Source organism: Halichoeres trimaculatus, unplaced genomic scaffold (genome assembly GCF_033239565.1).
Source record: "Halichoeres trimaculatus isolate MK-OKI-2021-1 unplaced genomic scaffold, fHalTri1.1 fHalTri1_scaffold_8, whole genome shotgun sequence".
Taxonomy (NCBI): domain Eukaryota; kingdom Metazoa; phylum Chordata; class Actinopteri; order Labriformes; family Labridae; genus Halichoeres; species Halichoeres trimaculatus.
In genome coordinates, this window is record NW_027437186.1 from 32,763,977 (window position 1) to 32,791,181 (window position 27,205).

A 27,205-nucleotide genomic window follows, 5' to 3' on the forward strand; every position below is an offset into this window, starting at 1 on the left:
TTTAAGTCTTTTTCATACACTGGGTTGTAAAATAGTTGAGATGTCAGATTGCCTGAATAAATTCCCCTAAAAACTGACTCTTATGTGATGTGCAGTTTTGGGGAACATATGGCTCTTGATATAGTCTGTAGACATCATCATTCAACTTTTTCACTTGGTCAAGTGTTAAAAAAGCAAACTCAAATTTAAAAACCACAGGAACTATTGAAGAATCACAATTTGAATCGAATCGACACCCCAAAAATTATAAAAGAATCAGATCAGAAGAAATGCTGAGTTTTCCCAGAAAGAGAACAACCAAATTTCCCCGAAAGTTCCACTTTACTATTAAGAGTATTAAAGTATTTGCTAACTTCTCTGTGTCTTTTGACCTCTGCCTTTATTGTGATGAAGGCCCATCTGCTGAACATTCCAAGTTGGAACTGGAGGGAGGGTGACGATGCTATCTGCCTGGCCGAGCTGAAGGCAGGCTTCATTGCCCAGAGCTGTCTGGCCCAGGGCCTGTCCACCATGCTTGCCAACCTCTTCTCTATGAGGTCTTTCATTGAGGTAACGCAGAGGGCAAGATTAACCTTCCCTGTCTTAGTCTCTTTCCTCTGTAACAAGTCATAGTATGGATGAATGAATTCTCACATTGCGTATTTCTAAATGAGATGATTTATTCAGGGATTGTAGATGAGGTTACCATAAGTGGACACCGTATGCTCCCTGCTGACAGATGGAGCTGATCTTTCAAACACAGAACATTTCCCAGGAAATTTTGACATCTTTGTCCAGAGAAGGACTTCCATCAGAGTGTTTCCAGTCATCCTGGCACGTCATATTTTAATGTGACATTTCATATGGAATCTGTTCAATGTTTCTGTGGCTCAGAATTGAAGAGGTGCTTGTCTCTATCAAAGAACTGTTCTCATGTCAGGAGGATGATGGATCAGCATATAATGACCAGGCTGAGGTTGTGCGGAAGAACATCTGCAGGCCACATTGAGTCTTTATTGGAAGGCAGAAAGTGTTGCTTTTTTCATCTTTTTCTGCTCCCTTGTGACATTTTCTTGCTTTTGTTTTGCCAGATTGAGGAGGACACATGGCAGAAGTATTACCTTGAAGGAGTGGCTAATGAGATGTACACAGAGTATTTGTCCAGTGCCTTTGTGGGCCTCTCCTTTCCCACTGTCTGTGAGTAAGTATCCCTCTTTCCCCAGCAAGCTTACACCCACTGCACTGTGAGGTATGTAACAAGACTGGAGTGGAAAACAAGACAAAGACGTTTAACAGAACTTAAAGATGCTTTAAAAAAAACTCCTATTTTCTCTGACCTGTTTTCTCTAACGACTGTGGCCGTTTCACAGGTTGTGTTACGTGAAGCTGAAGCTGCTCCTCATTGCTATCGAATACAAGTCCGAGCAGAGAGAAAGCAGGTTTGTATTTTGGCTCTTTCCTACGGTCACACAAAGTACAATTGTGCAACAAGTGAACGACTGTATGACCTTTACCTGACCCTCTAATAACTTTTTTTTTTTTTTTTTTTTTTTTTTTTTACACACTTTCACTCAAAACCTCATTGCTTTTTTATTTTTCATTTTATGATGCTCACTTGTTGGACAATAGATAAAAAACTGTGCGTATAGGAAGTATTGTCACAGTTTTTTTTAATTTCATCCATTTTTAAGTGATTGGTAGAAAGCTAAATGAACACAACAACACTAGGAATCAGAACACTGACAAAACTTAACAGCCTCCTTGAATTTACGTTTTTGAACAACTGTCATTATTATTGATCAACTGTTTGATCAAATCCTGATCACATTTGTGCTACGACTAGACATCATCTGGTTTGGCAAAACAAATTCATATGATTATAAGATGAATATTTACTGTAATTCACTAGTAGAGGAAACTAAAGGGTGACAGGTTGTATGATTAGAGTTTGCTAAAATTGAAATATAGTTTCAGTCACTTATTTGGTTGATACATTGAAATGAATTCTGGAGGAAAAATAAGCTACTGCTTCCTTTAGGTAAATTTTGTCCTTTCATTTCATAAATGCTTTAAAAACCTTGAAGCCACTTCACATTAAGATCTCTGATATCATTACTTCCAATTTTATAACAGTGTAGGGATGGGTACCAAAATTGGTACTTTTATGGGTACCGACCAAATCCTGTCAAAAGTACCGAGTATCTATTTAGGAAAAATCTAAACCTTGTGACATTATACATTACATTTACATTTTATATTGAAGAATAAATATGTAAAATTGACAAATAATTACATTTTATTATTAAACAAATTGATATTTTTTACCACATAAACAAAAAAGTACCGTTGAGTACCGTTATGGATTGCCAGGTACCAGAGATTGGTACCGTATCGTTTCAGATGTGAAAGGTGCCCATCCCTATAACAGTGTGTTATAACACAAAACAATTTAAAGTCAACACTTTAAACAAAATCCAAATTTCCAAATCTCATCTGGCAGTCGCCCTTGACCAATCTCAAATATTTTATGCATAATTGTAAGGGTGCGTAGCTAATAAAATATATTTTGAGACGTTAAAGACATAAATGCTGTAGCTCAGTTGGTGAGCTTCATAGCAGTTCAGTGCTTTATTAACCTAATCATATGCTTATGTATCAAAAAGTGCCAATGAATGTCCAAGCTTTTCAGTATCTTTAGTTTAGAAAAGTTATTAAAATGTTTATTTCTTCTTTTTTTATTGTAATCATCTCAAAAAAGCATAACAGCTTCTTTCAAGACAATGACCTGCCATAACTTTCAGTGCCATTTGATTTTCTCAGTTTTGTCATGCCATTATTTAATTAACTATTATTGATTGGTCGTTTTTTTATTGTTTGGTAACAAACAGTCATTTTTAGGTGCAAGGACCTCACCATTGGACAAGCATGAAATAACTGATGTGTATCTGTTCATAGTTGTGTCACCTGCTGACACAAAGTGTACCTTCTTAATATGCAGGGCAACCTTAGTAACATTCTCCTCTTCCTTTATGCTCTTGATAACTGTTTGATTTGAGATTTTTTTCTTGTTGTTTGCAGAAGCCGAAAGCGGTATGCCCTCTACCTTATCTTACTTCCAAAGTTCCACCAAATCTCCACCACTTTAAAGCCTCTGACTTTGGGAGTTTCCCCCAAGGATATTTTTCCAAACCCTATCTCGCAGGCCTCCTTTTCTAACTCTTTTTATGGTGTCCCTTGTGCTTAATGCACTAACTTCTTTGCAGGCAGAAACGGATAGATAAATTGGACTGTTTGTAGAAGTGCTGTTTCTTTGTCTTTGCTGTTGTCGGTGTACCAAGGCCAAATGCTCACCCTCTCCATATCTACCTCTTATTTGATCTTTTCAGTTTTGTCCTTGACCAGTCCTTTGCTTAGTTGATTTCTCTCACTTTCAGTTTTTTTCAGTGTTGCTCAGTTGTTGCCTTCAGTATGTGAGCTTTGCCAAGCTGATTATTCCACTCATGGTGTGTCGTAATCATTACCAGAACAGTTCTTCATGGTTCTTTGTCTCAGTATTCCTGAGAAGTTTGTCTGCACATAACTTAGACCTTAGATGTGGTTTTGATAAAAACTTTGATTTAATCCTGGAGTAATTTGAGCTACTATTTGCCGTTGCTAATGGCAGTGGCTGGTAAACCAGCATGTGTTTCCTTCATTTTATTTATCTTTTTTACACCAGCAGCACATTTTGCACACTAGTAAAGGCATGGAGCTGTTGATTTTGGATAGTAATAAGTTTATCCAAACTAAAATTTGACAACCAAAGGCTGTGATATTTTCAAACAACCCATATTTCACTTTTGCATTCCATCACATCATCCTGTTCTCAGAGTTAAATGTATATCATATGTGCATGTTGTCCGTCTGCGTATGTGTGCGATCACCACAGGAGTGAGAGTTTGTGTGTGCGTGCGTGTGTGTGTGTGAATTCATGTGGGTCTCAGCCACCATGTACAGTCATGCTCGTGCGTCTTTCGAGTAGATGTCCTTAAGTGGGGTCACTTCCTGTCAGTTTGGTGTTTGAGAAACAATCCAACTGCACAGAAGTTACTGCAACCGTCTGCATCTACGTACCTGTCCTTATACCTGTACTGCAGTGGCTATGCTGTTCTGTTTGATTAATGTCCTCTTCATGCCGTTTGGTAACTGCATGCTATGATAAAATCACTGAAGGTGTTATTGCTTGCCTTGTTGCTCACAATATGAGGTTTTGATGCATCCTAAGCTTCTATTCACCAGTTTGCGCGCGACAGAAGAAAAATGTCTTGGACTGAATCGTCTGTAAAATCTCAGATTTGGGCAGCAATGTTTGTGAAAAGGTCTTGATTTGATCTGTATCTTTCTTTTGTTTTCACTAAAAAGCATGCTGGGCGTTATGCCTGTTTACTTCCCTGGGGGCCATTCAATCTGAGTGAATGTTCAATGCTAATTTACCTCTTGCACAGAAAAATGTGGAATGAACAATAGAAACTGCATGACTGATGCAATTTGACCAAAGCACTATATGTGTATCGATTTAATTGCTCCCTTAATATTCTTGTTTGTTTTCTTCTAATGTAACCTTTACTACAGCCCAGAGGAAAGATGGAGGGAGGTAGAAATGTTGTTAGACGCAGTTTGATTTCAACACCGCCAAAAACTATAACACAGAAGTTTCAGTCAAATTGCTAAGAAAGATCTTTCCCAGATGTTTCTCTAAAAACTGGCTGAAACACTGTAAGTTTTTAGTTTTCTGGTCACAAATTGAAGTTATTTCAAAGAGAAAGTATCAGACAAACATCTTTCATCTGGGCTCGTATTTTGAAGGAGTGTAACACTTAAAGGTTTGTGGGTTCAGTGTTTAATCTCTTAGTTCACACTCACATCATTGATGATTGTTGCCCACAGGTAACCATTAATGAGCAGGGTGTGTGTGTGTGTGTGTGTGTGTGTGTGTGAGTGTTTGAGCATACAGTATGTGTGTGAGTGTGTGTGGTGTCTACTCTGTCTCAGTCTAATTAATGGGGAATGATACAGCCAGTCACAGAGTGAAAGGGTTTGACTTATACAGAATATCCCTTTATGTTTCTTTTTAGAACAGCAATCATGTGATTTTATACACAGTTTTTAAAATTCAAGATAAAATATATTTAATATAATGCACAAATTGCATGTAAGTAAATAGTAAGCCTTTATGCATTTAAATATCTTCAAAGCTTCGACTGAATAGCTGCCTCTTGTGCATCAGGTGCTTAATCCAACCTTAAACTTTGTTATATTTCTGGATCAAACTTATATACACTCACCGGCCACTTTTTTAGGTACATCTTACTTGTACCAGGTTAGACCCCCTTTTTCCTTCAGAACTGCCTTAATCCTTGGTGGCGTAGATTCAACAAGGTACTGGAAACATCCCTCAGAGAGTTTGGTCCATATTGACATGATAGGATCACACAGTTGCTGCAGATTTGTCGGCTGAACATCCATGATGAGAATCTCCCGTTCCACCACATCCCAAAGGTGCTCTATTGGATTGAGATCTGGGGACTGTGGAGGCCATTTGAGTACAGGGAACTCATTGTCATGTTGAAGAAAGCAGTCTGAGATGATTCCAGCTTTATGACATGGAGCGTTATCCTGCTGGAAGTAGCCATCAGAAGATGGGTACACTGTGCTCATAAAGGGATGGACATGGTCAGCAACAATACTCAGGTAGGCTGTGGACTTTAAACCATGCTCAATTGGTACTAAGGGCCCAAAGTGAGCCAAGAAAATATCCCCCACACTATTACACCAGCAGCAGCAGCCTGAACCGTTGATACAAGGCAGGATGGATCCATGCTTTCATGTTGTTGAGGCCAAATTCTGACCCTACCATCTGAATGTGGAGCAGAAATCCAGACTCATCAGATCAGGCAACGTTTTTCTAATCTTCTATTGTCCAGTTTTGGTGTTGCTGTGTGAATTGTAGCCTCAGTTTCCTGTTCTTAGCTGACAGGAGGGTCACCCGGTGTGGTCTTCTGCTGCTGTAGCCCATCTGCCTCAAGGTTGGACGTGTTGTGCGTTCAGAGATGCTCTTCTGCAGACCTCGGTTGTAAAAAGTGGTTATTTGATTTACTGTTGCCTTTCTATCAGCTCCAACCAGTCTCGCCATTCTCCTCTGACCTCTGGCATCAACAAGGCATTTTGGCCCACAGAACTGTTGCTCACTGGATATTTTCTCTTTTTGGGACCGTTCTCTGTAAACCCTAGAGATGGTTTTGCGTGAAAATCACAGTAGATCAGCAGTTTCTGGAATACTCAGACCAACAACCATGCCACGCTCAAAGTCACTTTAATCGTCTTGACCATGTGCCATGTGATTGGCTGATTAGAAATTTGTGTTAACAAGCAGTTGGACAGGTGTGCCTAATAAAGTGGCCGGTGAGTGTATTTTTACAAAGTCACTGAGTAAAAGAGAAGAAGATAAGCTGTTCATTCCCTAGCATCCCACTGTCGAATACTAACCAAGATATTGCAGTAACTCTACATTCTCTGTACTACAGCCATGTCTCAGTGGCCATCATAACATTTGTTTGGACTAGATGACTGTATGGAGTGTTGATAGTAAAAACCACCTTGTGGCCATAATTTTAATTCTTTCAACCCTTTTCACTTCTTACACTCTACCTCCCTGTCCCATTTCTCAGTATCATTCTGTGAAGAATTAAAATTCAATGTGTGATCATGCTGTTGTATATTCTGTCCTTCCATGTGAGTATCACATCAGCTGATTGCTCAAAGTCAGAGGAGCAGGTGTGATTGTGATAACACAGAGGATACAACAGAGCACTCCAAACTTTAGCGTGTTGAGAATGAAACTAAAAAAAAAACACAATCCAGATAAGCACAGTGCAGGTCTGATTTACGGCTTCAACCAGCGTGTGTAACATTCCTCTTGATTAGCGTGTTGTGAACATGAGCGCAGTGTTGTACAGAAATTAATGAGCATGATTTGTCTATTTCTCTGATTACCCAGCATCCTCATCAACCCAGGAAACCATGTCAAGATGCAGGAGGGAACACTGGGATTCTTTATTGCCAGTGATGCCAAAGAAGTAAAGAGGTAATCTGAAAAAGCACAAAAGTACAAAAAGCACCAAAAGTAAGAAACTTTCTGTTTGGTATATTTTTTCCTTGTTGTAACAATGCTTTGAGGTAATAAATCTGACACTGTTCTGCCAAATCTTCTCCATCAATACCAAACTGCTTATTCTGCCTCTAATAACTGATCTTTTATTGGGTGACAAAGACATTTTGATGCTTAAATTGAGGAATTTTGTTTCACTGTGTCACATCTTAGGGCGTTTTTCTACTGCAAAGCTTGTCACGACGACATTACTGACCCCAAGAGGATTAAGAAGTGTGGCTGCAAACGACGTGAGTAACTTTCCCTTAATGCCCCACCGATCCTCCCCTCCTTCCCTTCCTCTTTCTCAAAACTTCCTGTGGATCTGTGTCTCATTATACTTCAAGTTTGCCTAGTGTGATTTCTAATATTATACCTCTCATTGTGTCATTGTTTTCCCTATTGTGGCACTGTGTTTTTTAAGGTAATATACTGTCACACCATCGTACCCCTAGGAAAGTGTTTATTACAGGTCCCATTTGAGCTTCCATAACATCCATTATGGTATGAACATCAGTCAATATCCAGTTTTTGTTTTTTTTTTTTTTTTAATTCAAAATGGAGGTATTCTCATCTTTGAGTGTTTTTCTTTTTTGGTTTAACCATTTAATCAGTACAAACTGGGAATACTGGGAGCACAATGAAGTGAATAAGACTCCTCTTATGGGTATTGAGGTCACAAATGATGACAATTCAATATGTTTTCTCTTTCTTTAAAGAAGCTGTGAGGAGTTTTCCGTGATCTTGAAAAAGTCTCCTTTCTAGATATATGCCTGATCCTAATCCACGCTTTGAAATGAGATTATTAGTGCCGATATAGCTTATATTGAAATGCTACTTTGTAGCTTCTTTGTAGCTTCCTGATTGAGTCGAGCAAGACTGGATTGATATATGGCACATCCAAGTCTGTATGACAACACCACGCTGGCTGACAAAGTTGTTAGACAGAAAAAGGACAGAAGAGCAGAAGAAAGATAAACAAGAGAGTGATAGAGCACGAGCTAAAGGCTAACACAGGGGCTAATCTGTTTGTGCTAATGTTCATTCCAACCCACAGTCAGCAGTTATTCTGCAGTGGTCTGTTCAAACTTGAGAGTCTATCAATAAAATGAAGAGTGAGGTTACTTTAGCTTGGTAGATGACTAGTAGGACATAGCTAACCAGGATTTACTTGTGTAACGCATTACAGACATGTCTCACAGCATCTGGCTGTCGATGATGCTGCATATGGACGACTACAAAACTACTGACGGTTTGCTCGTAGTCACGTTAGCCTACAAATACGCTGTAGCATTGGGCTGCTCTGCGAAAAACTGAAACCTTATCAAGTGTTTTTGACTTATTTTAAGGAAAAATTGTCAGTGTATTCAACTGATCAGTCCAGAAAAAATGTTTTGTTTTAAGTTATTTAAAGACGAAAATGAGGTCTGAATTGCTGGTAACAAGTAAAAAAAAAGTCTGCCAATGGAACAAGAAAAATTTGCAAGAAAATTTGCTTAAAACTAGAATAATGTCTTTAAACAAGAAACTTTTCTCTTGTTCCATTGGTAGATTTTTAAAGTTGTTACAAGCAATTCAGACCTCATTTTTGCGATTAAATAACTTGAAAAAACAAATTTTTCTGGACTGGGCAGGTGAATGTGGCTCATATTATGTCTAAAAAGACATTTATACTGAAAATAAGACAAAAACACTTGTCAGATTTAATTTTTTTCAGTGCATACATACAGCCGACTACTGACGTATGGTACAAACTTACATTTGCTTGTTGTCACGCCTCTAACAACAGAGCTATTTAGCTGTACTGGACAATAGCTTACCTCGTCGAATTGTATCCAGTAAAAAGTTAACTTAAACAAAAGAGAATTGGCTCCAAAAACAAACAAATAAAATTCGCATTATTAAACGGTGTGCGTGACACTCCGGGCCAGAAGGTGGCGAGGCAAACAGATCCTCCTCATAGCGTCTTTAATGAACCTGAACTTTACCATGAAGGCAGGAACCACACATGAATTCAGCCTGACCTGAGTACAGCAGTCACTTGTCAGGGAATGTTAGTTGCTTGATAAATAATTCAGATGAATGTCCAATCTTTTCACGTGAGGTCAAAGACAATAACAGTAAGCAGCCTGATTCAGAGAATGCTGAATCAAAAATAGATAAAAACCATTACTTTCTTTTGTCTGTGCCATCTTAATTATTCAGAAAACTGTTTTCTCTCCCAGCTCAATAGACTCAAAAGCCTTTTGCATTTCAGTTTCATTTAAATGAACTGTTTATCTCCCTTTGCTTTCTTTAATATCTTCATGTCCCAGACTGCGATGATGGACATGACGTTATGTTTTGTCTTATTACAGTTGTTGCAAACAAGAGAGTTGCATTTAGAAAGATGACAGTTCCATTACTGCAATGGAAGTGTGTCCTACAGTATGTTTTGTTCTATCATGTTTTGTTCTCTTCTGTTGTTTTCTCATGTTTCTTTATGACCAGTGACACACTTTTGATGTATTTCCTCCCCTGCTGCCGTTGGAAAACAACACTTTATTTTAACTACTCACTGGTAGTGATTTATTGTGAGTAAAAGGAAATGGGTGTACAGTTACCCAGAGTGCAGTGCAAGTGTTTTATTCCTCTTCAGCGAATAGTACACTGTATCTATGTTGCATGTACCAGTGTAGCTTCTGCATCCCTCTCCTCGCCTTTCATTTCTACACTGTTCTCCGACCAGACCCAAACCAAAACAGCAGAAATCAGAACTCCCTCCAGCGCCAGGCCTTCCATCAGCTAATTCCCCCACTAGTTGGAAATGACGATTAGTTAGACTGTGACTTAATCGGATGCGGCTGATGAGGTCTGCAGTTTTTCCTCTCCATTTGATCATCAAACCAAACTCATATTTGGCATTTGGAAGGCAATCTGCTGCAAGTCTTATGTCATTGCCCTTGATTAACCTCCTCATAGTGTCATGCTCCATGAAAGTACAGAAGAGACATAATAAAAATCTGAGAAGTCATACAGCAATCATTGATTTAGAAGAGCTAACACAAGGAAAAGTAAATTAACAAGAACCACAGAGATCTAAAAGGATCTGCTCTCTGTCAAAGAAAGTTTTGTGAGCGGCTGTACTTTCAGAGAGCAGAAAAAGTCCTTGTGGGAAGTTTTCCAAATCCTTACAAGCTAGGTTGCCAAAACACAATCAAAACAATCTGGTCCCTCTTTTCTCCCCTCTCCTCTGTGATTTCAGCCCCTTTATAATCTCCTTCCTCTGCCCTGGGCTGACGTTACAGAGACATTTAGTTCCTCTAAGAGTTGAAATGTCACCACACCAGGCTTGCTCATTTCAAATCTGGACAGTTGTTGGGCCCTTTTTCGCACTTTTTCTACAGGATGAAATGTCCTCTCGTGCTCTGCAGTTAAATTGTTATAGCATTAGATTGCCACTAGATGGCGACGTCATGCCAGAGTCATGTCCAATAAAACAACATTAAGTGTTGATGTCTGTAGAGGACACCCAAATCCCCTGAAACCTACTCAGCAAAAATGCAAGGATCAAAACTGTTCATTCAAGGTTAAAAAAATTAATCAGTCCAAATTTATTTTGTTATTAAGTCGTTACAGTTTATAGGATATGAAGCTGTTTTGGGGTGTGTGATTCTACAAAGAGTTTGCCTTTCCTTGTGTTTATCACTCAAAGTTCAGCTCTCGAGCTCCTGTGACAGCATCATTTCTCCTTGCACTCTTGCTGAATACGGAAGCTTTAGGGGAATCTACCAGAATGGTGCTTTCTTTGGGACATTCTTTGTATTCAACATAGTGCCCTGATAACTTCTGTTTGAGTACGTTGTGTCTTGGTGGATTATAAGAGATGGTCACTGATAAAACCCATGCAGACAGTTTATCAGGGCAGCCATCATGTTGAATCAACAATTAGGAATGCCCTGAAATGGACACCTTACAACTCTAGGCCAGAATCTGGGTATTTGTGAAGTCAGAAGTCAAAGACATTGTCAGCGTGTGTGTGAGTGTGTGTGCGCGTTTGTCTTGTGTTAACCATTACCCCCCTTCCATTGTGTCAATAACCAACAACGTAACATACGTAACATGTGGTCCGAATGCCCAAGCAAAATGACTCTGAAGTAAGAACTTCCAGCATGAAGTGATAGCTTTGCTGCACTTGTCTGCCATGCCCTCCAAACTGTTTCTACACTGAACAGTTATCTCTGTACCTCTCCTTGTTGCTGAGACCAAAAACACATTTACTGCATGCTCACAATGCACATGTGCATGCTGCAGGATACAACGCTCCCTGATGCCCACATCCCACGGGTTACCATCCCCGTTTCCCCATTCACTCCTCGGCCAAAAGCTGAAACGTAATCCTTCATTCAAGATCTTATTTTCCGATGTGACTTGGAGTCAAAGATGCTGAAAGTGACTCTGTGAAGGTGCCAGACAGTATTAGTCTGCTGTCTGTTTGCACCTTGGCAATGAGGAAATGGGTACCAGGGACTGTTTCTGCCCAGAGTCACAGCAATCTAGATGTGCTACTCTTGGGACTTTCACTCCTGCTTCCCTGGGGGTTCAGAGCTTCACACAAACACATATACACCCTGCCCACAGACAGAGAATGGCTGTTTACTTTATTTTGGCAGCAAATTAACTTCTTTTCTATCCCATCCTACCAAAATAAAAGCACTCAGGACATACACTTAGACGACATAAATGAATAGAAACACAGAAATATACAGTCTTGAGAAAGATGTGCTACTCTTTGCTTTCAACAGCTGTCGTTGTAACCTGCAGTCCATGAGTTTTCAAACCAAACTTTTGTTAAAAAAAAAGTTTTTTCAAAATAAACTTAATTTATTTAAGTGTCTGAAATATTGAATTTACAACTATGTTAAAAATTAGCATTTTTGCAGATGCAAAATTGAGTGGCAAAAGCAAATTTGAAAACAACATATAGCTAGTAGTTATAAATAGTTATAAAAACACAGGTTATATGACTTATACACTGTAACAAATTACTGTAAATTTAAGAGAAAATGTCAACAGTAAGATCCTGTTATGTTTGAATACAGCACTGTAAAAATTGCCCTGTAAAATAACAGGAAAATACTGGAAATGAGATTGCCAAAATGTTACCTTTACTTCGCATTTATATACTGTACTGTCTATTATACAGTGTTATACTGTAGAAATCAATTACAGTGCATAGTGCAAATAACTGGAAGTTAATGGCCAGTATTTGCAGTAAAAGTTTTTAGAGTGTATAAATATTAAAAGTTCACCTGTGACCAACATATTGGGACACAGTGCATTTGATATGATGCTTAGTATGTATAGAACATGAATCTATAGGCATAAATGGGAACCAAAGGTCATGTCAGCTGCATCGAGATCTGACTGGGTATGTAGCAAATTCACAACAACAGGCATCAGGGGGTTAATTTAATGAGTTTAGACAATATAAAAGTTTGTTCAATGAAAGTTTAAGTATTCTATTCCTTCAAAGTTTGATATGTCAGGAGATTTCAGATGAAATATCAAGAAATCAGCAAAGTTTGTGCTGCATACTCATTCCAAAGCCAAACTTGGTGATATGAGCAAGCCTTTTTACAATGCAAAAAAATGAATTCTTACCCTGTTTTTGTCTTATTTTAAGTAAAAAGCATTATCTTTTTATACTTGATATGAGCCACATTCAATTGACCAGTCCAGAAAAATGTCTTGAGTTGTTTAAAGATAAAAATGAGGTCTAAACTGCTTGTAACAAGTACAAAATTTCTGCCAATGGAACAAGAGAAATTTGCCTGAAACTATAATGAAATAATAATGTCTTAATACAAGAAACTTTTCCTCTTGTTCCATTGGCAGATTTTTTTTTCACTTGTGAAAAGCAATTCAGGCCTCATTTTTGTCTTTAAATAACTTGAAATAAGACACTTTTCTGGGCTGGTCAGGTGAATGTAGCGCATATTAAATCTAAAAAGACATTTTCTACTGAAAATAAGACAAAAACCCTTGATAAGATTTCATTTTTTTCCAGTTTACAGTCTGGAAATACAAAGATAGAAGTTGTTTAACAACTAATATATGTTGAAAAGATGAAACATGCATGCCAATGTAACTTTTAAAATTTCTATCTTGAAACTAATCAAGTATCTGACAAAAACAGTAACCATTTCTTTCCTAATGCAGTCAAACTAGTGCACACTCATTCACAGTAGAGTGAAGCTTCCCCTGGGGGGTGGAGCAGTGAAACAGGAGGTCTGACTATACAGTAGCATGAAGTGACCGTTTTAGCCAGTAGAATAGTGCGATGCCTTGGACAGAGCCGCTACAGCTGCATGATGGGATACAGGTACGTGATCCACACCTTTAGCCATCTGGATAGAGGGTGTATAAATGTACGAAACATTGTATGAAGTTTGCTGCTGAAGACATTGCTCATGCCTCTCTTCCCCTGAATGCCTGCCTCTTTTCTCCCTTTCCCCCCCACACCCCTCTTTCCCCTTGGTACATTTTTGCCTTTTGACTTATTACAGCCTTAGCACACAGCTTGACCCCTTAATCACATCAGTGTGTAGAAGAAATAACGCGTATTATTTTAAAATGTATCCATCATGTTGAACTTATTGATGCTCAAATTTTAAGAACATATGAAATGAATGGATTTCTTAAAGAAATCTTCGCTCTTTGCGAGTGTTTGTCAAATTTGGGGCTCAAGTCTGTGGAACCAGGTGTCTAAGGCTTGCACTGTCTGATGAAGTTACCTTCCGACTTCCCCTGGATGAATATTTCTCCTTTTGCCATTAACCTGCTGCTTTTCCTCTCCTCTCATCCCAAAACATGACTGTAGCCAAGATGTCCGTCTACAAACGAATGAAACTGGCATGTTGTTTTGATTGCGGCCGTTCAGAGCAAGACTGCTCTTGCATGTCAGGCAGTGTACATAGTAACATGGACACCCTTCAGAGGGCCTACCCACTTTCCTCTGTCTCTGTTCATGATTGCGCAACCACTTTACGTGCCTGTAAGTTACACCGCCCAACACATGCTGTTACATGTCTGTGGTGTGTGCTCCGTGTATTGTACCATGCAGAGGTACCGTCCTTACGTGTATGTGTGTGTGTGTGTCTGTGACGTTGTCTATGGTGTGATCTGTTTGTTGTGACTCCATTGATCGTGTATCGGTGGCTGACGTGAAGTTATTGTTGAATTTTGATTTTTTATGACCAAGTTTTTCTCAGTGACTTATTGGTTGTGTTTCTATCAATCTACAGTTCTAGCAATGTATCGATTTCTCTATTCCTCTACTTTTTCTATTTATGTATGTCTCTCTCATGTTGTTAGGTTTATTTAAATTCTCTATCCTTTTTTTCCCTTGGTTTTATTTTTATTACTTACCATGTTCACTCCCGCTGTTGATTTCATGCGTATGTGTAATATGTGGTGGGTAAGTGGTGGTGTGGCTCTGTGGTGCTGCTGTACTGTACAGTAATGTAGGTGTTAGATATGTGGCTACCGCATGCTGCGTAAGTCATGCAGTTGATTGTTTAAACCTGTCGAAGGTAAGATGTTTATACATACACACAACTGCAAAGTGATATTTAATTTCTGAGATACTTAAATGCTGTTGTATTTTCAAAGTGTTGAGAATAATCTTTGCTTTGAAGGCTCTTACTGTAAGTCCTATGAGTTAAATCTGTTTTAAGTTTTTATATGTTTTGATTTCTTTTGTTTTTCTTTCTTTTTTTTTTTAACTTTGACCAAACTTTACTAAGAAGAAGATTACAGTAGTTTTAAAAGTCTTCTGTTATTTTTTTTGAAGAGATGACAAAAGGATGGTTGGGGAACACCGGAAAAAAACTGAAATCTTATCAAGTGTTTTTGTCTTATTTTCTGTAAAAAATGTCTTTTTAGACTTAATATGAGCCACATTCACTTTAACAATCCAGAAAATGCCTTGTTTCTAGTTATTTAAAGACAAAAATTGGGTCTGAATTGCTTGTAACAAGTTAAAAAAAATCTGCCAATGGAACAAGAAAATTTGCTTTACACTAGAATAATGTTTTTAAAACAAGTAACCTTTCGTTTCAAATCTTTTTATTAGGTTTTCTAATACAGCTGTAAGTAGGAATTTTCAGGTCAGGTGCTCTGGTTTGTTCCCAGAGGGGCAAAAATGTTGCCAGGTACATTAAAAAAAGGGAAAGAAAAGAAAAATCAGGACATGGTGACAGACATCACCTGTCATCATCGTTTCCCTTAACAAACAACCAAAATACATAAATTCAAACAGCACAACAACAACAACAACAACAACAACAACAACAACAACAACAACAACACAAAAAAAAGGAATACGAAGTAAGTAAATGTACCTAAATGGAGAATAAAAAGAATTTGTTAAAAAAAAAAATAATAATGACAATAATAATAATGATAATAATAATAATGATAATAATAACTATAATAAATAAAGGGGGGAAAGGGTGGAAGGGGGGAGGCATCCAGGTGCTTTCTGGGTGAATTTTCTCTTTCGAGAAGAACTTAAAAAATTTGCAAGAAAATGTGCTTTAAACTAGAATAATGCCTTAAAACATTTTTTTTTTCTTGTTTCATTGGCAGATTTTTTTTTAACTTGCTAGAAGCAATTCAGACCTCATTTTTGTCTTTAAATACCTCGAAACAAGACATTTTTTTGGACTGACTGGTTGAATGTGGCTCATATCAAGTGTAAAAAGACAATTTTTACTTCAAATGAGAGAAAAACACTGGATAAGATTTCAGTTTTTTGCGGTGAAGAGCACACTTTCTTTGTACGGCAGGAAACTGGACAAAACCTAGATGAAGAAAAAGAGTTGAGAAAAAGATAATGAGACCCACAAAATGGGGATGTGAGCTTGTTAAAGACAGGTAGGAGAAGAAAAAAAAAAGTTCTAGGAGACCCTTTGCCTTCCTCATTTCCCTTTGAGGGGATAGGAATACTAAATTGTGTGTCAATTAGACATGGCAGCAGTAGGACTCTATCAAAGCGTTAGGTTCAGACATACAGATCTGATTTCCTTCTCAACATTCTCCCACCGTCTGCAGACTCAGCCTAGATTAGTGTCAAACATGCCATGATGAGTTTGGCTTGGCCTCTTGTAGTTCGGCCTGCGCTGATATCCCTTGGTACCAATTACTCGCCATTACATGGTTACTGATCTCACTTCTCCCTCAGCCCCTGTAGGATTTCAGGAAAAGCCTCCACGTCTTAGATTTCTTTCCTTTTTTTTTAACTCTGACTTTGTCTGAACAAAGTGAGTTTAGTGGAGGAGTGCGTTGGGCTTTGTCAGTCGGGGATTGTTGGATTTCCTCTCCCCATTTCCCGTCTTTTTATCCAGCGGACTGAGAGGATAAGACATCTTTGTCCAGGATGACTTCATGCTCTTGTACATCTGAACCAGATTTGTCTAGGCCGGGTTCTTGGATAATTGATTCCTTGGATAGCACTCAGTCATTTGAAGCACCCCGTGGTCTGACGCGGACCACACACATACACACACTGTAGGACACAGACACCTCTTTAGCAATGAAAACTCAAAGCTCTTTGTTGTTCTTTGGGCTTTAACAGCACAATATTGCATTAATATCTTTTTGTCTACATGTGTGCAGAATTCTGTTGCTAGCTGGAAATAATATGGGACATGAGCTCGATATGAAGAGTAAAGCATCTGTGTATACAGATTTTTGTCTTCCACTGTTAAAACTTTGAAGTATCACCTCATGTATTATTCCGAGTAGTTCAGTTGAATCAGCTTTGTTTTGGGTTTGTATATTAGTGTCATATTGTCTCTTCTTGTGACCTAAGCTTGAGCAAAGAAGGCCAAGTTCCCTCAGTGAGAAAAGCCAGAGACTTGACAGTTTTCTGTTAAATACAAGCCGAAGCTTCTGTGAAGCTGTGTCGCAGACAAAGGTTGGGTACCCTTAGCTCTGGGGATGCTTTTGGCTAGTCCATGGCCTTTGGGCTGTGTGTGTGAGCGCATGTCTGAATCTCGTGTGTAGGAAAACATGCACTCCTATCTCTTTTTCTGTGCATGTGTGTGCATCTGCATCTCATTGTGAGGGACCTTATCTATGGTGACACGGAAATTATGTTTGCATTTTCATTTTCCCAGCCCTGCTGGTCCGTCACCAAACTTGCCCTGACAGCTCCTGTCCACCAGGCAGGCTTGGGTTCCACCCCCCGCTACCCCCTACCCTCTGTCCTACGCCGCCTCGCTACGCCCCAAATGCTAGCCAGTTAGTCCGTTGCCTCGGCGATGCAGGCAGATTGCTAGAGACAGATGCCAGGGCAACTGAGGGTCCCTGTTGGAGGATCTGTGTCATAGGCCAGCCCTGGGCCCTCACAGTGACCTTTACTGCTGGAAGAGACTCTGGAAAAGAGTCGGAGTGTCAGCAGCACAGAGCTTAGTTCAAGTGCCCACTGTACCAGTCCTTGTATGGGCACCAGTCTTCAGTTTCCTGTGAAGGTCAGGAACATGAATCCCCAGATGATGAATTTTGCAGGCATAGATGGACTCATTGATCAACCCAAGAGCATTGACCATGTTTGAAAAGTTCCCATTTTTTACAGTTTCCATTTGGACTGCATGCAAAGAGAAAGTCTTGATACACTTATGCTCTGTGAGTGCTCCTGTTTTGAGTAGCAATTGTCCGCTGTCTGTGTTTTGGACGCCTACATGCACTCCAGTATGTAGCTGTTGTTGGTGGCTTTATTTGTTCTGTGTACAGATTTCACAATATTCATCACATTTAAGTCAAAACCTGAAAAAGTTAACACAAAAAGAAACATTGACACTGAAACTGTATGACCTCAAAAAATCGATTTTTTAAGATGTAAAAAATGAAAAAAAAAAAAAAAAATCAGCCATTAGACTTTCATTTCATCCAATCAGTACTCTTCCCTGACTGCATGGCTCACTCCGTGAACAGACATTTCATTTCATCCACCTGTCTGCTTTTTTTTGTACCATCAAATCCCAATCAACCGTCATCAGTTTTTCCCCACTGATTTAATTATTTATGACTTTTATTTTTGCTCTGTGCCATCGTGTCAGTACCTCATCAGAGTTTCATTTGATTTCATTTCCATCCACCACTCTTATGTTGATGTCTCTGATGTGCCTGTTTCATTACCCCCTTTCTCCCTCTGTGTGACCTGCCACTTGTCTTTGCATTCTCCTCAGCCAAATATAAGTATAATGGATGTGTCAGATCACGTAAGTGTGTTTCTCTGTCCTTCTCCATTCTCCCCCCAGCTCTGTGTTTAGACCATAGACCCCTTGCTGTGTCTCTGTGTTAGTTTTGCTTTGTTGTCCCGTATCCTTTAAGCACATACTGATGTTGTCTTGTGTCTTATACTGAGACAAAGTCCTACAGACTGTTTACTCATACTAACCTGTCATAAAGTGATAATATAAGGAAACTAAATAAGTTCCTGGTTTTAATAGCAGTTAACTATAAATAAGTTTGTGTTTGATAATCCCTTGTAGTTCCATGAACTATTCTTTTTGTATTGTGCTGCATGTAGCAGCAGATGGCGCTACAACACCAGGGAACAGTGGAAGTCAAAAAGAGGCTGGCGTTCGATTCAAAGCTGATTGCAATTTAGGTAAATCTTTAATATATAATTGTTAAATGCTTTACTATTTAAAAGTTAAGAATATATTTTAACACTGGGAAGCTATTTTCACCTCTTACATATTATATGCATAATTGTATTCCTGTATTTTCTTCATCAAGCATAATGTGATTGAAGACCAATCTTTTTTTTTTGTTCCTCTTTGAAAAAGAGAAAAACTACCTGGACTTGCTGCAGTAGTAGTATGAGATTTACCCTCTCATCAAAAAGTAACAAAACAACAATGCATGGCAAAAGAAAGCTTTTTCATGCAGTTGCAACGCACATGAAGAACAAAGCTTGCTCATGCAGCAAACACCGTAAAGGAAAGCCAGCTTAGCTCACATTCAAAAGTAAACATTTTTAGTTGTTATTCCACTGCCTCATCATCCAGTTTACGTTGGGTCACCGCGATCCGATAAGGCTTGCATGCAGGACAGAACCATCATGTGATTAGCATTTCAGGAAGGGACAGTTGCCGTCTGGGTTGTTCAGGATGCACAGTGGACCTGCCAGAGCGGGTGAGCGCTCTCTAACGCTGCACGTGTTTGACAAGGGCCAGATGAATCCAGGAGCTATCGGTGGCGCCCCGTAAATCAAGGAGGCAGCTGACGGCAGGGATAAACGTCTGTTTATCGCCCGGGGCCACCCAACCATACCCTCTTCTCCAAACAACCAACCAACCACTCTTCTACCAAAGACAGGAACAAAGCTCCTCCTCCCCCTTCAAGTTCACAAACCTTCAATATGTACTAACAAACGGGTCGAATGTGCAGCCCCGATCGAATTTGATGTTTGTGAATATCTGGATGTGTTTGGTGATATGACAGAGTGTACATCTGGTACACATTCCCATATCTGACATGGTGGTGCTGTTAAAGGAACAGTACAAAAAACTACATTAATGTTAAAAACAGAAGTAGTCCATTTAAAGGTGAATGAAACTATATTTAAGAACAAAACCTAAGTTTCATCTTGTAAGTGTTTGGTTATAACAGTTTAAAGGAGTCATCCTATGAATTATTGGTGATTAAATATCATTTTAAATGAGAGCAGTGCTGCACATTATGCTTGATATGACACATTATCTGATTGGATCTGACTTGCTTCAGACAAGCTGTGTCTGCTTTGTTCTACCAGAAAATGTAGTGCAACTGAAAAATGCAACTGAGATTCTTATTTTTAATTAATGCATGTCACAAATGCAAAGTAAATTTTGCTCTGAGTGTTGTGCAGAGCGTGTGTCAGGATATAAAAAGAGATGTTAGAGCACCATTTATGAAACAATGATAAATGATTCCTTAATTTTTGCATTACTGATAGTAGCATTTTCTTTTCCAGTGGGTGTATGATCCCTCAGCTGTTAATTATTAAATTGTCAAATAATTTTCTCAATTTAGTCGTATTTAGTTTCTTTAAAAGATATCCTCATTAGCAATAATTGAATCACTCCTGAAATCTCTGAAAGAGCAACAAAGGCATTTTGAACAAATGTTCAAATTATAAAAAAGACAATTTTCTGCATTTTTTTTTCTAATATTTTGAAAACTAACTAAATAACTATAATCAATTCAGACTTCTTACTCTTTGTATTCTCCATTGTTTGACAGTAATGGATGAAGTTAGACCGTCTTTTCAAAACCGATCAGTTAAAACCACCGGCTGCACCTCCACCTCCATCACCACAAATGCATTCCTCCCCAACACTCTGCACCCCAACCAGGAGCCCCTGGTCAACCCAGGCACAGTCAACATACCCCTCGTTAATAACCGTAAAGGAAGCCTGCTCCCAGTGGGGCCGGGGCCTGGGGCCAACCCCTCGAAAGTGCGCCTCAGTATCTCAGGTCCAGGAGACGTGACGGCCAGATCCCTGGCTGAAAGTCGGCTGAACCGGGCCCGCAGTCTGCCGGTGAAATACCGCTACCACCCCAGTAATGCCATGCTGCTCAGTCACAGTAGGCACCGTAGGTTGCCCCCTTAGCGGGATGCATCAGCCAGTAACCCCGCCTGTCCCGTTCCTTCATTTTGTCTTGTTTGCTGCATGACGGTTCACTCTGCTGGAGCTGCTGTTGCTGCTCCTGCTGCTTTGCACGGACTTGCCTGCTAGTGGAGTGGCTGCTTCTGTCTACATGAAGAGACTTCAAAACAGAGAGTGCTAAAACATGGGAACTTAGAAATAACACAGAGAGCTGATCACTGATATTTATTTCCAAGAGTGTTGCAGGAGTTGTGAGCTCCGAGGGTATTGATTTTTTGAGTGGCAATTCAAGTTTTAACAGTTTACTGTAAAAGCTGTTATTACTCAGTGGCTGGAAAGCTTTCCTTTTTATTGTTATACTTATGAAATGTGTAACATTACTGTTCATAAATTGGGTTTGAGCCAGGAGGAGTCTGTCAAACAGTATGGAAACAGTAATGTGTATTTTCTGATGTAGTATTCTCAAAGTATGCAGGAAAGGGAATTATTTGTAAAGTGGAAAGTGCTTGTGATATTAGCTATTCCAAAAGCCCAATTTCATAAAGGAAATGTCAGGGAGTGACATTTTATTAGAAGGCAAAGCCGTATTTTGTATCTTTTATTAGCAGAATTAGGTGACAGCCTGGGATGGGTGCTCAGACAATAATGAATTTCCACATGCTTGGAGTAGTCACGGCTTGCAGCGTGCACATTGATTTGCACTAATATCATGCTGTGTTATTGATTCCTAACCAAAGGACTAATACGGGTTTGAAGTGACAGTGCACTTGGCATTTGCGCAGAGAGGGTGCAGAGTGGATAGACTATCCGGGTGCCTGTCTGAAACTCAGAGACAGTGGAGAAGATGAGACTACTGTTAGCTTCACAGAAATCTTCAGATGACTGGGCCTGGCCTCACTACGGCTGTTTTCTCTCGTTCGTGCCTGGGACTTGAGCAAAGTTTTAATTGAAAAATGACCTAATGTTGCACAAAAACAGTGATATCATTTCAACTTGAAAAAAAAAGACTTATATTCGCATAATCATAGTCTACTAATTCATCAGTGGGCCCAGCCTTTATGCTGTGTGTTGAATGTTAGAGCTAGACCTGTAGATGAGGCATGATGCGTTTAGTACTGCAATGATTGGGTGGGCTTTAGATCGATTTTTAAAAATTATATTAGATCCATTTCCATAACCCTAATTTATCTCATTGTCATTGCTTTTGCCCGTGCTCACTGACAATGACGATCACATGGCAATTAATGGCGTAGGTAAGCATGGTCACTCTGATGCAAACTGCTAAAAGGTCCAGTCCCCTGCACAACTCAGAGTGTGTACCGAACGAACACATTAGTGGATCAAGGCCCTGTAAAAGTGCACCTTACAAGAACTTTAAAATGAGTTTTAGTTCCTGAGCCTTCTGTAACATTTTCAGGTCGTAACTTTTTTGTTATCTGTGGTTTTTCTGCCTTTCTCAGATTTACCGTTGTCCGTTACTAATGCTTTTTCTATATTTTCTCAATTTGACACTGAATTATTAATTTTCCTTTTCCTCTGTTCAGTTTTTTGTTTGCAATGATTGATTGTTTGCAATTTTTTTTTGTATCCATATCAGGTCCAGCACGCATTCTCAAGCACCTGTCTCTATTCTGAAATTCTCTGCGTGTTTTTGCAGTCGAAGACGAGCATCCGTCAACTCTGTCGCCCAAAAAAAAGCAGCGCAACGGAGGGATGCGAAACTCACCCAACTGCTCGCCCAAAATGATGAGGTAAGAGACGTTGATTTCGTTCTCCTTCACGCCTTCAAACAGAGAGTGAGACGGAGTCAGACATGGGGGGGAAGAAGGCGGGGAGAAAGGGATGGAGGGACGTGTGTGAGAGATACTTCACAGGCTGATGGTGAGATGGTGGGAGTTTGGGATGGATGGGAGGGGGCAAATTAGGGGTGGCAGAAGAAGGAGGTAAGAAAGTCTGTGAAAGAAAGAGAAAGGAGAAGTGCCCTGTTAGACTCTGGCTGTTTAGGATGGCATGCTGTCAGCTGTTAATGACAGAGCTGAAATAATATTTCTGTCATGAAAAGTGGCTGTGAGGAGCCGTTTGAAAACTCCTCTGGCTTTAAAGTCCCAGCTGTCACCTCCCCCGGTCTGGTCCACATGTGCTCCTTAAACAATGCTGGCACTAATGACACCAGCAACCAATCAGAGGGACCTGCATGGTTACTTTGCCCTCAGGCTACTCCTCTATTGTGGGAACCCCTGTGAGTACTGTTTCTGGTACTTAAGGCCATATGTGAGATGTATCATCACAATCAAATATGAATTCAAATATTACCTTCCTTTTATCCTGTCCCGTGGAATTAGACTGCTGCTAATTGATTTTGAAAGATAAAAGGGGGTAGGTTTTTGTGCTTCCCTGGATGCGAGGCGGGGTTAGCAACACGATAGCGTGGATGATACAGAGAGGCCGCGCTGTGCGGATCGGGACGATGGGATGAAGGCATGGTGGGGAAGATTTAACAGGACAAGAACACTCATAGCTACGCTGCCCTTTTCTCAACGAGAGGAAGTGTTATGGTTGTCGTTTTTATGACTTAACAATTGGAAAAGAAGGAGCACTGTGGTTTTTGTCACACGCACTTGTCACTTTCAGTAAAATAAGCAGCACTGTATCTAAATTGTGAGACTAAAAAAATAATCTCAGGATGAAAGCAAAAACAACTTAATAATTTCAGTTTTTAAATGCTGCAAACAAGGATGGTGTTTGACTATGATAAAATCAAAGAAGTAAAAATGTCTCTTTTTACTTTTAGTTCTTTCTTTTTATATTTTCTGCTGTTTTTTTACACTGTGGTGTGTTTTCTTACATTCTAGTGGAGGTCTTTGTATGTCGGTCTTGCTTGTTTCCCTTAGGCAGCGCTCCCCTCGCCGCACTGGCATGCCTGTGTGATTTGGTCCACTATACCAGTCGGCCTCCCCCTCAGTTCTCCACAAAACAAGAACTTAATAAGCCTTCACACTTGCTGAACCATTAGCCCAACACAGAGTCATACCCTTCAGTCTAGTTTGCAACAGAGCATCATTTTAGATGCCCTCGCTCAGAGGGAGAAAGCTGCTACAAAAACAACCAGACGCTGGCACGTATCCAGCTAACTGCTTGTTTAAAAGCCTGTTTAGTTTGCCTAACTTAAAGCATAAAATCTTTTCTTCTCTTCCTTTTTTGCTTAGGAGATGGTCCCTGTTTGCCATGTAATATATGCATCTTTGCTTTGATCTCCCGGTGATAATAATTCTCGCAAGTTATTTACTCGGTTTTGAAAACGCTTCAAAGCAGTGTCAAAGTTTTCTCTGCTTTAGGGGTGCTTCTGTATTCTGCTGGCTCTTGGGTACTGAGATGACAGGTCCTCTGTTATAGGTGTAGCTTTTTTTTCCTAGTCTTGGCCCTCAGCAAAACATCAAATTACCCATCACGGTCCTCAGCCCCCCTTCTACACACACAGCTGCCCTGTCAACATATAACACCATATATATTAAGCAGTCGTTCTTTACAAGGTGGATTTTATGCACAATGAAAAGTGATTGTTTGAGGTAGCCTTAGGGATACTTTATTCTACAAGCAGGGAGGGGGATAACACAGTCGAGAGCTAGCAAGAGAGCAAGCATACGTATCAAGTATGGTTTTTACAGGACCTGCAGCCTGAAGGCCTTTGTAAATAAATAATGATCAACAGATTGGCTGTGGGCTTTTGAAAAGCATGCCTTTGTCAGTTTGCATGATGGGGAAAATTTTCAAAGCAAGAGGCTGCCTTCATAGTCTGGCAGAGGGGGATTGGGGGAGCACGCCCATCCCTTGCTTGTGACTGCAGAGTGATACACTGGAATAACTCAACTCTGTTTGAAATACAGAGGGAGGGAGGAGGAAGGAGAGGGGGTGAGACACTGGAGTGAGATATGCTGTAAGGGAAATATTTGTCCTATATAAGAATGCGTCTGTTCAAATACAGTATCTCGCCTAGGGATGGTATTTGCTTTGCAAACTGATGCACTGTCAGCTTATTAAATCCAGATTTAAAATGATGTAGATCTGTTTTTGCCATAATAAAAACTGCACTTTCAAAATCCTGCTTATCAACACTTTTTTTGTTTTTAGAAATTTAAATCTCTGTGTTTTTGTAAAGATTAAGGATTACAGTGAATCAGTGTTTGCACGCTAGCTGACCTACCCTTAGCACATTTGCTTTGGTCGTAACACAGTGGCATTAACACTGCTCCCACTAACCTTTTTGACGGGTCATAACTGACGACATGCATCCTATCACTGAAGATGTCACAGTATCATCCACAGCTGATATCCCTTGGGCGTGGCACCACAGCTCAGACGTCATGTCTGCTCTCCCTAAGACTAGTGGCAGGTTCAACCCGAGGCAGAGAGAAGGCAGAGGGAGAAGGAGGTGTGTGGAGCCTGTGACAGGCTGCCAGTCACACAGCTGACAGCTCTGTGAAAGATAGCTGTCTTGGCAGAGAGAGCTGGAGCGGCAGCCTGCCTGCATGCGCCAGTCAGCCCCTGTGTGGAGGCGAGCAGAGCTGAGCAGATTGAAGTGACGGGGGCTCTGTGGAGTTGATTGGCGCAACACGCGCCTCTGGATGAAAGATTCAGGCTGAGTGTAAAAACACTAAATGCTGTCAGTGTTATTATCACCTGCACCAACTGATAGAGGGAAGAGGGGGAAGAGAGCTGGAGAGAGGGTGGCTAATTGACAGCTCCTTTTTTTAACTTTTACTTTTCCTGCCATGGTATGCAACCCAAATGCAGGCTGAAGGAAGAGGCAACATCAAAGCCTTGTCAGCGATGACAGTGTTGATAGACGATAGAGAGAGTGATACTGAGAGAGATGTATGTCAGATTCTTGAGATGTTTTCTCCCATAAAACTCAAATGTGTGTCTCTCTGCACTTTCCTGTTTTTGGAGTCTGCATAGTTCTGTTTTAACCGAGAAAGTCATTATTTGGGTTTGACTGTAAATAAACTGCTCTGTGTTGCTGTGAAAGACGAACAACTACAGCATTTTGAAAAACAGCGCTAAATGTTTGCACTTAGTCTCGACCATAGACTGTTTATAGAGTGGACAGTGTGGCTCTGCCATTTACCATGCCCCCGTCACAGGCGCAACCATTGGCAGCAGTTGTGCAGCCAGAGTCTGCGCGGTAGAGACTGTAGAGAATCTGAGTGGAGCTAGGTGACAAAAATATTAATTATTTTTTTCTTTCGAGAGTCTAATCACTTCTTGACTCCACCTCCAGACATATTTTACCCTCCCCGAAAAAAAATACACAAGAACATCAGCTGTCAATCATGGTTGAACGTGACGTAAAGCCTGGTTTCAACCTCTTATAATTTATGAAAACAAAACTTTTTTAGAAAAAAAGAGGACTTGGGCGCAAGGCAGCCAAATGATATCTTCAAATCACTACAACAATCGGGCGTGAGAATCATTTCTATGAGGTGTATTAATTTTTTAAAGTTTGACCACAGCCCATCTGGAATGACTGGGGAGCTGGATTTTTGACCTATACTGCAGCCAACCACCAGGGGGAGCAGTTTTTGTGGCAACCTCACTTTTTTTATAGTCTATGGTCCTGACCTGGGCTGTATGCAGGAAAAACAGACAGTCTATACTAACGGTGAAAAAATGTTGATGAGTGGTATACATGAGCCAGGTTAACGGCCAAAAGAGCGTTAGATTTAATGGAGGTTTACCCCACCATTACAGGCGCTAATGGCAGGATTACAGTGCCTGTTCAGCTGTTCAAAGGCGATGCGTTACCGTGTGAGATGAAATATGCAAAGACAGTGGACAATCCTTTGGAAAGGTGGCGATGTGTAGCCATACAGCAAATTTAGATTTAGTAGACAGGACATTTTTTCAGTGAACAGATGAGATAAGGGAGACAAACCAGCTTGACTCACTGCCGTCAGTTTTATAAGTTTGATTCGGTCTTTGCTTTAATGCGTCTGGGTCCTTTCAAGATGTGTGTGGGGAAATGTTGGAGTTTATAAACTGCATTAAGAGTTATTCATGGAGGTACTGTGCATTGCTGCAGCACTTGTTTCACAAAGGAGCTTTCATATTACTAATTTTATTATTGAGGTTTTCTACTGTGTGCTCTGAAACACGCATTTACTTTGTTCAAGATTGCCAAACTTTCTCTTTCTCTTTGTTTACCTGATTGACCCTCGGATAACAGCTGTTTGTCCATGTGTATTCTTAAATTATATAATCTCCATTCCTCTGGTTAAAAAATGTTTTTCTTGATCTTCTCTCAGTCACACGTTGCTGCTCGCCAGGTCTATTGCTGTTTATGAGTAGTAGACACGCGCAGTTTGGGTTTTTTGATGGGGTTTTCCAGGAGGTTCCC

At 40.0% G+C, this 27,205-nt stretch overlaps 1 protein-coding gene across 20 annotated transcripts in view; it reads left to right on the forward strand.

The window, feature by feature from the left end:
* kcnma1a (potassium large conductance calcium-activated channel, subfamily M, alpha member 1a) overlaps positions 1–27,205 on the forward strand; it is a 220,216-nt gene that overhangs the window by 160,615 nt on the left and 32,396 nt on the right. For 4 of the 20 annotated variants that reach the window (XM_074675289.1, XM_074675293.1, XM_074675283.1 and 1 more), the window contains exons 14-22: positions 394–549; positions 1,071–1,180; positions 1,350–1,418; positions 3,058–3,069; positions 7,016–7,102; positions 7,340–7,416; positions 14,028–14,201; positions 18,744–18,824; positions 22,469–22,562. In XM_074675289.1, the coding sequence (XP_074531390.1) occupies positions 394–549; positions 1,071–1,180; positions 1,350–1,418; positions 3,058–3,069; positions 7,016–7,102; positions 7,340–7,416; positions 14,028–14,201; positions 18,744–18,824; positions 22,469–22,562 (860 nt within the window). The remainder of the gene's footprint in view (positions 1–393; positions 550–1,070; positions 1,181–1,349; positions 1,419–3,057; positions 3,070–7,015; positions 7,103–7,339; positions 7,417–14,027; positions 14,202–18,743; positions 18,825–22,468; positions 22,563–27,205) is intronic. The other 16 variants (XM_074675302.1, XM_074675303.1, XM_074675294.1 and 13 more) reach the window with 7 other exon arrangements.